Below are 12,505 nucleotides of genomic sequence, written 5' to 3'. Positions count from 1 at the left end.
TTGCAATAATTTTGCAACATTTCCACGGATGGGCAGAATTTGTTCACATGGGCTATTCGATTTCAAATTTTCCGCTGCTATTTAATATTAATTTGCGAAATAAATGGTATTAATAGAATATAATTTATACAACAATGTAGTATTTACAGCGATCCAGCTATTAAGATCGTTACATATAACATACCATACCGACGTCATATAAACGTGTAACTGTCGTATTGCTATTTGCATTAGCCATATTTTATTTTATGGTATTTATTAAAATAACTTAACCTATACGTTTTTTAAAAGTAGCAAATATCGACTAGTATAACCATAATAATATAATGTCTCTCAGTAAGATAAATTATAATGATTCCTCTTAAGTTCTAATCCGACTAGACGTTTAGGAGCTAAAGCAAAGGTACCATAGACTATAGACGAATTATACATAGTCAATGAGCGTACTAATAAAATAAACACTCTCTCGAAAATATTAGTTTTATGCTCAACATTACGGCACTATGAAACTTTAAACGCTTCCTCACTATATTGTCTTGCACATCCATACTTCCGAACTTCCATATTAATATTATAAATGCGAAAGTGTGTCTATCTGTCTGTCTGTCTGTCCGTCTGTCTGTCCGTCTGTCTGTCTGTTACCTCTTCATGCTCAAACCACTCAACCGATTTTGCTGAAATTTGGCATGGAGATACTTTGAGATCCGTGAAAAGAACATAGGATACTTTGAAAAGTATTACGCGGGAACCGTACATTTTTCCGGGATGAATCCCGGAAAAATGTACGGTTCCCGCGCGATAAACTCATTTTGACGCAACGGAGTTGCGGGCGTCATCTAGTACTGAAATAAATGTATTCTCAAAACAACGAGAACATTTACCCATAGCAATCTGTTGACACTTTGCAATGTTTGCATTACTACTATATGCCTTTTTTCCAGCATATTATGCCGCTAAATATAAAACAAATATGACACAGATTTATATTATCACTATTCACTAACCTCATTTTACACATACACCAGGAGTAAGTTCACATAGTTAAGGAGGACGAAAAAACTACGTAATCTGAGTCTGCGCAGGCAAAAGTGTACTAAAGTCTATCCGCTTATCAGATTTAAATGTGATGGCTATAGATAGCGGGAGAGGCTGAATAAAATGAGGATGTGTTTACACTGGTTATCCGCTGTCAGGTGTCATATTTTAAATTATAATAACATGAACTGACTTCAATATAATATGCCAAGTATACAAAACGAAATCATATTCCAATTTTTTTAGCTCATGTTTGTTGTTCATATCGTTACAACAGTATTCCACAAAAAAACAATGACACTTTTTCAAAATAAAAAGAAGCCTTGTATTAATTCAAAGCCTAATCTACTGCCATGTCAAATTTTATCAAAATTCTTTTAATAGTTTTTATGTACAGAAGTTACAAACATGTACGCTCAGAAAGTTTCGTCTTATATTATTAATATTTGATATAATGTTTCATTGTTTAATGTGTATAGATAGGGCTTAGGCCTCGAGCGTCGAGACTCATCTTTGTTTAGAGTTGATTGTGATAAATAGCCGATAACGAGTGACGTACATATTTTTAAATTGCTACGTGTGTACAGTGTTTATATACCATCAACTACGCTACTTGCTAACTAATGCGTAAGTAACATTTCTATATAATCAAATAACATTTCTATTACGTGTAAAAAATTGCGTCCTAATTCATAGTACCCATTATTATTCATTACTTTGTGCGTACAGAGGATGGCAATATTTGGAAAACAGAACTCGGTTGCAAAAGTCCGGGAAAACTAGTATTTTAAATAAATGTTGTATTTGTAAAAACTACAACACACACTACCTCACAGATTCTGCACTCACCGTACCGCACATAATATGAACACGTTGACTCCATTTGTCTTTGAATTCGAAAACTATTAACCACTACAATGATAACACTCGTAGATGACACTGAAAGTCATTATCAAAACAAACGATAATGGATTAATTATTGTAATTAACAATAATTAATGATTGCGATAAAACCTAAACACTTGTTAACATTGAAGCTAAAACAATCGCTCCACTATAATATCGGCAATGCCAATAAATATCTATAATTAATTAAATTGCCGGTTTAACTTTACAAGCATAATCGATTCCTCCTTGCCGATAAATGTTATTTTTACCGACAAAACAGGGAAAACATACAAGCTTGGCAAGCAATAAAATACTTATATTTTTAATTTTGTGCAATATGATTGCATTTTTAAAATAACTGTAAATAAAAAAAACACATTTCTTATTTAGAGCTATAAACTTTCTTACTAAAAACATCCGCAATATAGACATGATGGATCGTTTATAAATATGGGATTTTAACATTTATATTGAGAAAAGTAACAAGCGTATGACTAGAAAATTAACAAACATTTTGTCGTATTTAAGTTTATTTTATACATTGTTGAAAGTATTGTCGTCGCGAGCTGATTATGCTAAGTGAGCGTTTACAATACTCGTACGGTTATCGTTTTGATTACGCGATAAAGTGAGAGGCGTGAACCATGATCGAATGACCGATTTCAATCAAATCACACATTTCCTTTAATGACATAAAATATAAGTATACAGAACCCATATCCGAAATCTATTTTTATGAAGTTTGGATGAGTCAGTTAAAAGGTTGTTCACTAGTTTTTATTAAGCTATCCTATTCTTATACTGTACCTAATAGAATTTTTATATATAGTCGCTTTATCAACAACGGCTGTACAGTGCAGTGTACAGTTTGTACGCATTTCCATGAAATACAGTATTTTCTTTGTAGTGGAGAGAACGATCTCCTTATCCATGGGAAATGAAAAAAAGCAAAATAACTTTTGACGGGTCAGCTGCTGTAACCAAGGTTACGTCCAAAAATAACTTTTTTATTATTTGTGGTGGAAGCAAAAAGCAAATGATTGTGAATTTGGCTGTCTGCCGAGTGTGAGGCGCCGACGCTGTTTTCTCTCAATGTTAAACACCATTGTATCTATTTCTGTGCAGTAATGTCAATAAGGATTTGGGACCGACCTTTAAATGATGCCGAATATTTTTTATTCGTTACAGTATGTTTTTCGGGACGTGGGACTTTAAGAGACAGTTTTAGAAGAAAAATGTCAAGAGTGTACATTAAGAGCGACCAACCCCAAAAATCAAACACCGTCCTCTCTTCACACTCACGCCCGTCTTTCATATATGCCAGGTGAAAAAGAACGACGCGGATTTATCGCCAAATTACTTTTTTCTCAATAGCTCCATAAATATACAACATTTTAAAAATCCGCTAGGTCGATCTCTCAATAGGTCTTTAAAAATCATATTGAGGTTTCTCATGCCATTTTTTTCTAACTTGAATAGTTTGCGAGAGAGACTCTTCCAAAGTGCTAAAATGTGTGTCCCCCTCCCCCCCTCTAACTTCTAAAGTAGGGGCATGATAAGTCTAAAAATAATATATGATGTACATTACTATAAAAACTACCAACGAAAATTGGTTTGAACGAGATCTAGCAAGTAGTTTTTTATACGTCATAAATGGTAAACCTTAAATTAATTTTCATTAAATCAACAGTCAATTGATTTATTTTTATATTTCAGTTACTGAAATATAAAAATAAATCAAAAACCTTTTAATTTCATTAAAATAAACCTTATTACTGCTGCGGAACCCTTCATGGGCGAGTCCAACTCGCACTTGGCCGCTTTTTTTATTTACCTATTCAGTGCGTGAAAGGACAATAGCATTTTTACTGTCTAAAACAATAACATTAACATTAAGAGTTACTTAAGCAGAATAAATCACCGCAAAAAATGTTTGCTGGAAGAGTAATCACAATCTGTAATCATGGTGCATGGTATAATTTGATGTAATGATTTACGAGTTACGACACTTTGCTACGCTGTGGAAAACTATTAAATATTATGTAGATTACTATTTACTCTATTATATAGCTACGTGAAAAAATTACCTCGATGATTAAGTTGTAGAACTAATAACAGATCCTGACCTACCATGTTGTTTGAACATAATATAATATGTCCGTAATAAATAGACTGTTGGCCGTTTGTCAGATTTACCCAATAGGAATAAAAAACACAAAAATCGGTCCAGCAGTTTCGTATGAGTTTGGAAACATCGCGACATTTTATAATATATATTTTATGCAATGGAAAATGTTATAAAAAGTTAATTAATAATAATATAAAATCTGAATATTAATCTGTGCTAAAATTGAATTAAGAATAAGCACAAAATGTCATTAGAAATTATAAATAAAATCTAATTTTATGACTCACCCGCAACGCCGTAATACATTATTACCTTTAACAAGTTTACCCGAAAAAAAATAGTGTCATTGTTATTCGTATCATATTATATAGACAATGTTATGTAACACGAATAAACTTGTTTGCGGTGGACAATATTAATGGTTTTTATAGTGATCTAATTGAGCTAGAACCTATCGAGAAATTACTATGTACGTCGAACCTGCGAGTACAACATGTAATATTCGTATTATTATCTTTGCTTTGTAATTGATTTCTTCAAACATAAAACAATCGGCCCCGTAGTTTCGGAGCCTAAATAAATTATTGTTTTGCATACAAAACTAATTTCCCCAGACTTAGTTTAAGGAAAACATAAATACGTAATTTATTATGATTAAAAGCTATGAAACAAATAATGGATTTTCCACATCTACAGCTTACAACATTAATTAATTTATCTTGCTTATTACCAGTAGCGTAAATTACAAAAAAATTTCAATGTGAACATGAACAACTATTCACAATCTTTCTGTGTATTTTTAGGGCCTGTTTCAACACTTTCTGATAAAGTGCCTAATGGGCTATTCACAACTTTTTTGACAGATTTTCCATACTTGATCTGTCAAGTTAATTGGTGGATAGCCTTATCAGGAAGTGGTGAAACAGGCCCTTAAGAGGGCGACTAACCCCAAAAATTAAACATCGTCCTTCTCTCTTCACACCCACGCCCGTCTTTCATATGCCAGGTGAAAAAGAACGACGCGGATTCATCGCCAAATAAGTTTTTTCTCAATAACTCGATAAATACCTATACAACATTTTAAAAATCCGCTAGGTCGATCTCTCAATGATAGAATTTTATACAATGTGTTAAAATATTAACTTTGTTCAATGCACGGTTATGGCAATAAATGAAAAATTCGTGAAAATTAGATGCATTTTTGTGATTTTTTTCTATCGACAAAATTTTAAGATATCGTGTTTTGGCTCAGATCGGATTCTCGGAAATATAATGTAGTATCTAATTTTAGAAAATGAAAGAATTCGGGGCTTATTTTCAAGTATAAAAATGAATTATAAAATCGACACTTTAGGGTTAGTCGCCCCCTTAATCTACGGAACCCGAAGAGATAGATTTTAAACCTACAAGACCCAAAACAAACAGAATGGGTACCCTCTACGCAGTGCTTTATGCTACAGGTGCTACGGCATGCGTGCTACGATCGCGCTACGAGCCTGCGAATGCTTTCGGGACAATTATTTACTTACATTTTTATTAAAGTTGAAATAACTTTTTTGAATTTTTACAACTTTTATTATTAAAGTAATAATGATTGTACACATAGTATTATAATCGACATTGTTTGGGTTCCGTAGTAATGATATCTCATACAATTAGGAGTAAAACTCTACATATTTTATTTACGTATCAAAATAATTTAGTCATATAGTTTTCAACTGATTTCATACACTCGGGTTATTATTTAAGTTTCTAAGGTCTAATGGCTAGCTTTATCACTAGTGCGCATAATAAGTACTTCAAAATATTATTACATTGATGTCTTGAATGTAACAAATTTTTAAAGTAAGTATTAATTTATATGTATAGATATTATTCGTAGATTATAAGTAATATTATTATTATCATAAGAACAATGTGTTATACCATAGCTATTATACATAACAATATATTTATACAAATCACTTGCCATTGTTTGGCACTAGTGTTTGCCAAACAAAGAATATTGAGTCAATAAAGTTTTTAAATAAAATGAAATCTTCGTAATTGATCTTAATTCAAAATCAATATTATTTAACATGCTTAGGTAGCGTGAATATGAATTTAAATATAATGTTAACATTTTATATGCAATTCGAGAAATTGCAGGTCGTTTTCTAAAATAATTTTCCTACTAATTTACTTTTAACACTCAAAAACGATTATAATATCGTAGGCTCTAGATTCCGTAAATTCAGAATATTGTTTCAATTACCTAAACATTATTAATTGATTTTAATAATATTAGTGTGCTGAAAAAATATTTTAAAGCATATTGATGAAGAGCGACATAAAAAAAAGTATCACTTACTCTGGAGCGGTTTTCGGAGACCCCAATTTGCTGGCTCCGTAATCCCTTTTTCACTGACCGAAGCAGATACTAAACACTAAAATACGAATTTTCCGAACACAGAGTTTGCGCGGGAAACTGTAAACACGGAATATTTGAAGCGCGCGCGGCACGTGTTCGTTTTAAATTCGGAACGGCCTCCTATTTTTTTTTTTTATTGTAACGCAAAGACACCTGGAGCTATCATCCCAGATAAAGCCTGACTGTGTACTGTTTTGAAAAGAGTTCGTATGCTCTTGACCTTGCGCGGTGCTCGGGCGCACTGAAGTCGCTTTTCGTCGCCGCTGCCAGTTTTATAACGCATTATTGTTGTCATAACTTTTACCGCGCGCCGCCGATAGCCGGCCGCAGTCTGCGGGCCTAGACGTGGGCAACAGTCGTCCGAAGCGTGTGAACATTTTAATATTCATAACTAGATACATATTATCATCTACGTGAGAGAAGGCTACTCTTATCGCTAGCGATCGCTACCGATACTGATAGCGTACACAATGTAGATGCAACATCGACTAAATTAAGATTAAATTAAATTTATACTGTAATTAATTATTATTTTTACGAATCCGGGGGGGGGGGGGGGGGGGGGTATTAACTATATTTTCAAGATCCATATCTTCCACGAATTTTGGTTATTAATTCTTTAGTTGTAGTTCTTAATTTATGTTCAGTAATAAAAAATTACTTACATCTGGTATTATAGCATATCACATTGTAGTGAGCTGGCTCTTATTACAAGTTATTCTAGGAGTAATCAACGGATCTAAAATAATTAAATAATTATACCTACTAATTTTAAATTGCAGTTTGAAATAAGCAGTTAGCTCATTATAATAATATAAGCAAAACAATATATAAAATTGTTAAGTAGTGATCATTTTTCTGAATAATTTTATCGGAAAAACTAATTAAAACTCATTTACGCAGTCGCACTATAAATAGCCACTTTTAGTGCAGCGATAGCGATGTGTCAATATGATTATAATGTGTTTTAAGTTGTATTAAATTGAAAGTAATTACTAGCTAGGCGAAGCCGTCGAAAATAATTAAAAACGAAAAAAATATAGTAGGATCAAACTTCCTTTTCCAAAAAAATACTCTTATTTTCACTTATATAAGAGTGTACCGTTTATCATGAAGAAAAGAGGTGAAAATCGGTTAATCTCGATTTCCGGCAAAAAAGTCATATCGAAAAAGTCCAATGGCAAGGTTGTAGTTTATAAAAAGAGCTACAACTTTTGTAGTTTCACTTTTTCTCCTTAACCTCAAAGTTCATGTATCAAAATTCAAAAAAACTACAATTTTGGTTTTTTATTCTTATCGATCGATCTTTTGCCCGCAGCTTCGCTCGCGGCAACAAACGTATCATAAATCATTATATACAAACTTTAACCCCTTGGGGGTATTAATTATAGGGGAGTTAACTTATCGACCCTGGTCTAAGGTGAGATAAACCTAGTTCGTTTCCAAGAATACTGTAAGTCTCTCGTTCCTCGTACTTATGGAAGAGAAGGTATTTTAATATTCGGTTTAAGTAACTGGTGATAGTTAATCTAGGACAACGTCGCAAAGTTTTAACTCGTTAGTAGATGTCGAGGTCTAGTAACGAATCGAAGCTAACATAAACAGAGCTGCCAAAACAAACAAGATTTATTGAAAAGATACTGTCGAGTTTTACGTCATAGAGCTAACTACTGTTTTGTTAAAGTATGAATGATAGTAAACAATTACTTTTGTTAGTTGTTCGTCAAATTCGTCGCACTCGATAATTAATATGACAGGTATTTTCCCGAAATTATAAAATAACCACTATCAGTTTAGGCATTGTATTGCCAATATTATAAACGTAAAATATTTATTATTACTATTCTGTAGAGTGTGGGACATCGAAATTCATTCGAGTTCATATTCATTTTGCTTTTTATATTGACCGAAACTGAAAATAACTGAAAATGATGATATGGGATCATACATTACATTAGCGGCTTAGTTTAATTAGAATATGTATAATATGCTGTATAATTATGTAGAAGGAAAATTGACGCTCAGCATAAGGAAGGGTACGAATCACCCACGATGTCCGGTTTCCGGAATTCCTAAACACTTTTGGCACAATGAGTCGAACGATTCGCCGATAGTAAACTATGTACGGAACACGTACTTTTAAATCGCATCATTTGAATATCAAGAACAAGAGAGGTCGTTTAATGATTTACGTTCAGTTTCAACTTATGAATGCAGTCGGAATACTTAATTCGTAAGTAAAAATTATAAATACTATGAAAGAACTGAGTCTCCCACGACATATACACTAAGGCGATTAAACTGTTGTCATACTCGGGTCGGTCATTTTCGTTGCCCCATGCTTAACGTGACCATACAACAGTCCCGCTTTCAGGCAGTCTGTCCCGGTGTCCCCGGCGAGGCTGAAATTGTCCCGCTTTTGCAGTTTAAAATTTAAATAATCACAAAATACTCAATTATTTACCTCTATACTTTCATAAACTATATACATATGCTATTTCACGCTCAAACCGCTGAACCGATTTTGCTGAAATTTGGCATGAAAATACTTTGAGTCCCGGGAAAGGCCATAGGATAGTTTTTATCTCGGAAAAATGTACAGTTCGCGCGAGATATACGAATTTTGGCGCAACAAAGTTGCGGGCGACATCTAGTTAATAATAAAATGAAATTAAAGTTAATGGGGAGGGGCTCCCGTAGATGTCCCGCTCTGACCAAAAATAAATGGTCACATTACCCAGGAAATTTTGATGATTCGAAAGAACATTATTAGTTAAGCCCCACAAATCGAGATGAGAATATAAGAACAATATTTGTAGAATAAAAGTAGAAAATGGTATTCTTAAAAAATATAAAACCAACGTGAAATGCGTGCTAATATTCTGTTTCATTGCATTTTTAAACTATCTGATCTGGATCGAATCTATATATTAATACTAGATGTCCCGCGCGGCTTCGCCCGCGTAAATTAGAAATTTTACAGAATCCGTAGGTACATTTTCCCATAAAAAATATTTCCCCCGTTTTTCCCACATTTTCCTGAGTTTCTTCTGTCGTATTAGTCTTAGAGTAATAATATAATATAACCTTCTCGATAAATGATGAGTCTTACTCGATAAATGATCTATCTAACACTGAGATAAGTTTTTAAATCGGACCTGTAGTTTCTGAGATTGACGCGTTCAAGCAAACATACTCTTCAGGTTTATAATATTAGGTAGATATAGATTTTTTTTAATTATCGCTTGACAAACTCGAGTCTCGATCTAAAAGACTATGAAGTGGTATAATATGGTAGTGATGATGATGATGATGATGATGAAGAATGTAATTTGCATAGTAGCATATGCTTTCTGTTCTTAAAACAACGCCGAAACTCCCAAACTTGTATCTATAAAGAATCAGAAATTCTCTCAGCACCTTCCGAACCACGGTATACCAGGTATATCTCGGTGCAAAATCTTACTTGTTGGTAGCATATGCTTAGAATACTTCTCACGAAACCGAAGTCACCATATGTTTCCCTATAAGTTTTGAGGAGTTCCCTCGATTACTTATGGATCCTTCATCAGATCACCACTTTTCTGAATATAATACCAAATTGGGATGATACCCTATATACCAAAAGAAAAATTTTGAAAATCGGTTAACAAACGGCGGAGTAATCGTTGAATATAAGAAAACGAACATAACACCTCCCCCATTTTGAAAGTCGGTTAAAATTGTAGCCTATGTGTTATTTATTTAATATTTTAATCAGCACATGAATTGAATAACAAAATTTTTTTCAAATTAATCGTAGCACCATCTGTCAGGACAAACTAAAATTGAAATAGAATAATATTGAATGCGATGATAGCGCCGTCCGCCGGATCTAATGTAAAACATTCCAAAATCAACAACTCTTTATAAATAAGAAATTAATTGAAAAAACATTTTCCAGTAGACCAAACTGTAAATCTAAACCATTCTCGAATCTCCACGAACACACACAAAAAATTTCATCAAAATTGGTCCAGTCGTTTAGGAGGAGTTCAGTCACATACACACGCACACAAGAAATATATATATTAAGATATTAACATTAGTTGGATTGAATTAACAGAACCGGGGTAATGTCTTTGTATGTTACGATATTTATATGGGCACACATATTATAGGGTTTGCAAACGGGTATTTTCCAAAGGATATGTAGGTATTAATGGCGCATAATTATTTTGATTGTTAGCATTATATATTTTACAGTCTAATAATAAAATAGCATGGAATTAGCACATATTACATGACTGTAAACAATCCAGGCTGAACAAGCCAGGTAATTGTCGTTGGAAAAGTGCACCATAACGCAATTACCGTGTTGTGTTGTGCTGCTCGTTGCTGAGTGCATGTCACGTTAATAATGAGCGATCGCTAACAATATTCACTTTTTTTTTAATGAAATAAGGGGGCAAACGAGCAAACGGGTCACCTGATGGAAAGCAACTTCCGTCGCCCATGGACACTCGCAGCATCAGAAGATCTGCAGGTGCGTTGCCGGCCTTTTAAGAGGGAATAGGGTAATAGGGGAGGGTAGGGATGGGAAGGGAAGGGAATAGGGGAGGGTAGTGATGGGAATAGGGGAGGGTAGGGAAGGGATTAGGGTAGCGGATTGGGCCTCCGGTAAACTCACTCACTCGGCGAAACACAGCGCAAGCGCTGTTTCACGCCGGTTTTCTGTGAGAACGTGGTATTTCCCCGGTCAAGCCGGCCCATTCATTCCGAAGCATGGCTCTCCCACGTATACTTTGTTTTCTGCTACTTCGCCACAGAGTAAGGTTCTGCGGTAGCCGTACAGTTGGGCTTTTTCGTGATAATTTATTCCACTTAGTCTACTCTGTAGTAGTGTAATTTCGGAGTCTATCTCCTTTCCCGTAGTCTACACTAGCATTAAATATGAAAGGCTGAAGCTGCCCACGTTTCTTCTTTTCATAGTTCATACTTTTCGTAAAACCAGTAACCAGTAAGGATCCTTTCATAATTTACATTATATGTATATTGATTAAAATGATAATTTTAGTGTTTTCTGGATTTTACACTGGTATTAACCGTGATTAAGAACTAATATTTAATGTCGTGACATACATGTTCTTGTAACACAAAAAATAATTATATTCTAATGTATCCTGCAAATAAAAAAGTTTTCGTGTTTGCATGCGGTTTTTCCGAAAATGCCTGCGTGAGCATTACAGCCTTTGTTTACCAAACAAAATAACTGACACACACATAGTAGGAAGAACGAATTGAATAAAAAATTGTAGAAACTGACAATATTCGATGCCTTGGCTTTAAATTTGCCTTTGTATTAAATCGTTATCAATTTTAATGTTACCGTACGCGTATGTACCATATCTAGAGTCGATATTATGGCCTAACTGGATAATTTTGACACAAGCGCTGTGATTTCCATTTACTAATAATTCTTTTGTAATGAACAAGTTTCTTTTTTTAATGAAATAAGGGGGCAAACGAGCAAACGGGTCACCTGATGGAAAGCAACTTCCGTCGCCCATGGACACTCGCAGCATCAGAAGAGCTGCAGGTGCGTTGCCGGCTTTTTACGAGGGAATAGGGTAATAGGGGAGGGCAGGGAAGAGATTAGGGTAGGGGATTGGGCCTCCGGTAAACTCACTCACACGGCGAAACTCAGCGCTAGTGTTTCACGCCGGTTTTCTGTGAGAACGCACGAATGGGCCGGCTCGACCGGAGACATACCTCCGGTCGAGCCGGCCCATTCGTGCCGAAGCATGGCTCTCCCACGTATTATTTCTATCTCATATTTAGGAACAAATATAGCTTGAGGCGTACCTTGTTCCTACAGTATTATATACATATTTCAAGTTAACGTTTGTCATACCGGACGTAGGAAGTAAATTGATAATTGTCTTTACATTGATTGCTCTATATATGTATCACGATTTCTCTATCAACGGTCGCCCTTGTCCACTCCGAGTTTCCCTATCTCGGTTGCATCTTGCACCAATTAGTTACATTGTTTATTAGTAAAT

At 34.4% G+C, this 12,505-nt stretch overlaps 2 protein-coding genes across 7 annotated transcripts in view; one reads left to right on the top strand and one right to left on the bottom strand.

Moving 5' to 3' along the window:
• Window positions 1-12,505, top strand: part of LOC121725862 (neurobeachin) — a 385,885-nt gene that overhangs the window by 338,684 nt on the left and 34,696 nt on the right. The window lies entirely within an intron of this gene.
• Window positions 1-12,505, bottom strand: part of LOC121725865 (facilitated trehalose transporter Tret1-2 homolog) — a 49,549-nt gene that overhangs the window by 19,354 nt on the left and 17,690 nt on the right. The window contains exon 1 of one of the 3 annotated variants that reach the window (XM_042113010.1): window positions 6,402-6,776. The exons of 1 other annotated variant lie outside the window; for it this stretch is intronic. Coding sequence is in view for 1 of the 2 variants with exons in the window: in XM_042113009.1 (XP_041968943.1) it covers window positions 1,005-1,018 (14 nt within the window). In the remaining variant the exon portion in view is untranslated. Of the gene's footprint in view, window positions 1-1,004; window positions 1,067-6,401; window positions 6,777-12,505 lie in introns of those variants that run through there. One more of the 3 variants, XM_042113009.1, reaches the window with a different exon arrangement.

The sequence above is a fragment of the Aricia agestis genome, chromosome 4 (genome assembly GCF_905147365.1).
Source record: "Aricia agestis chromosome 4, ilAriAges1.1, whole genome shotgun sequence".
Lineage (NCBI taxonomy): Eukaryota > Metazoa > Arthropoda > Insecta > Lepidoptera > Lycaenidae > Aricia > Aricia agestis.
This window is presented reverse-complemented; position numbering and strand designations above follow the sequence as displayed.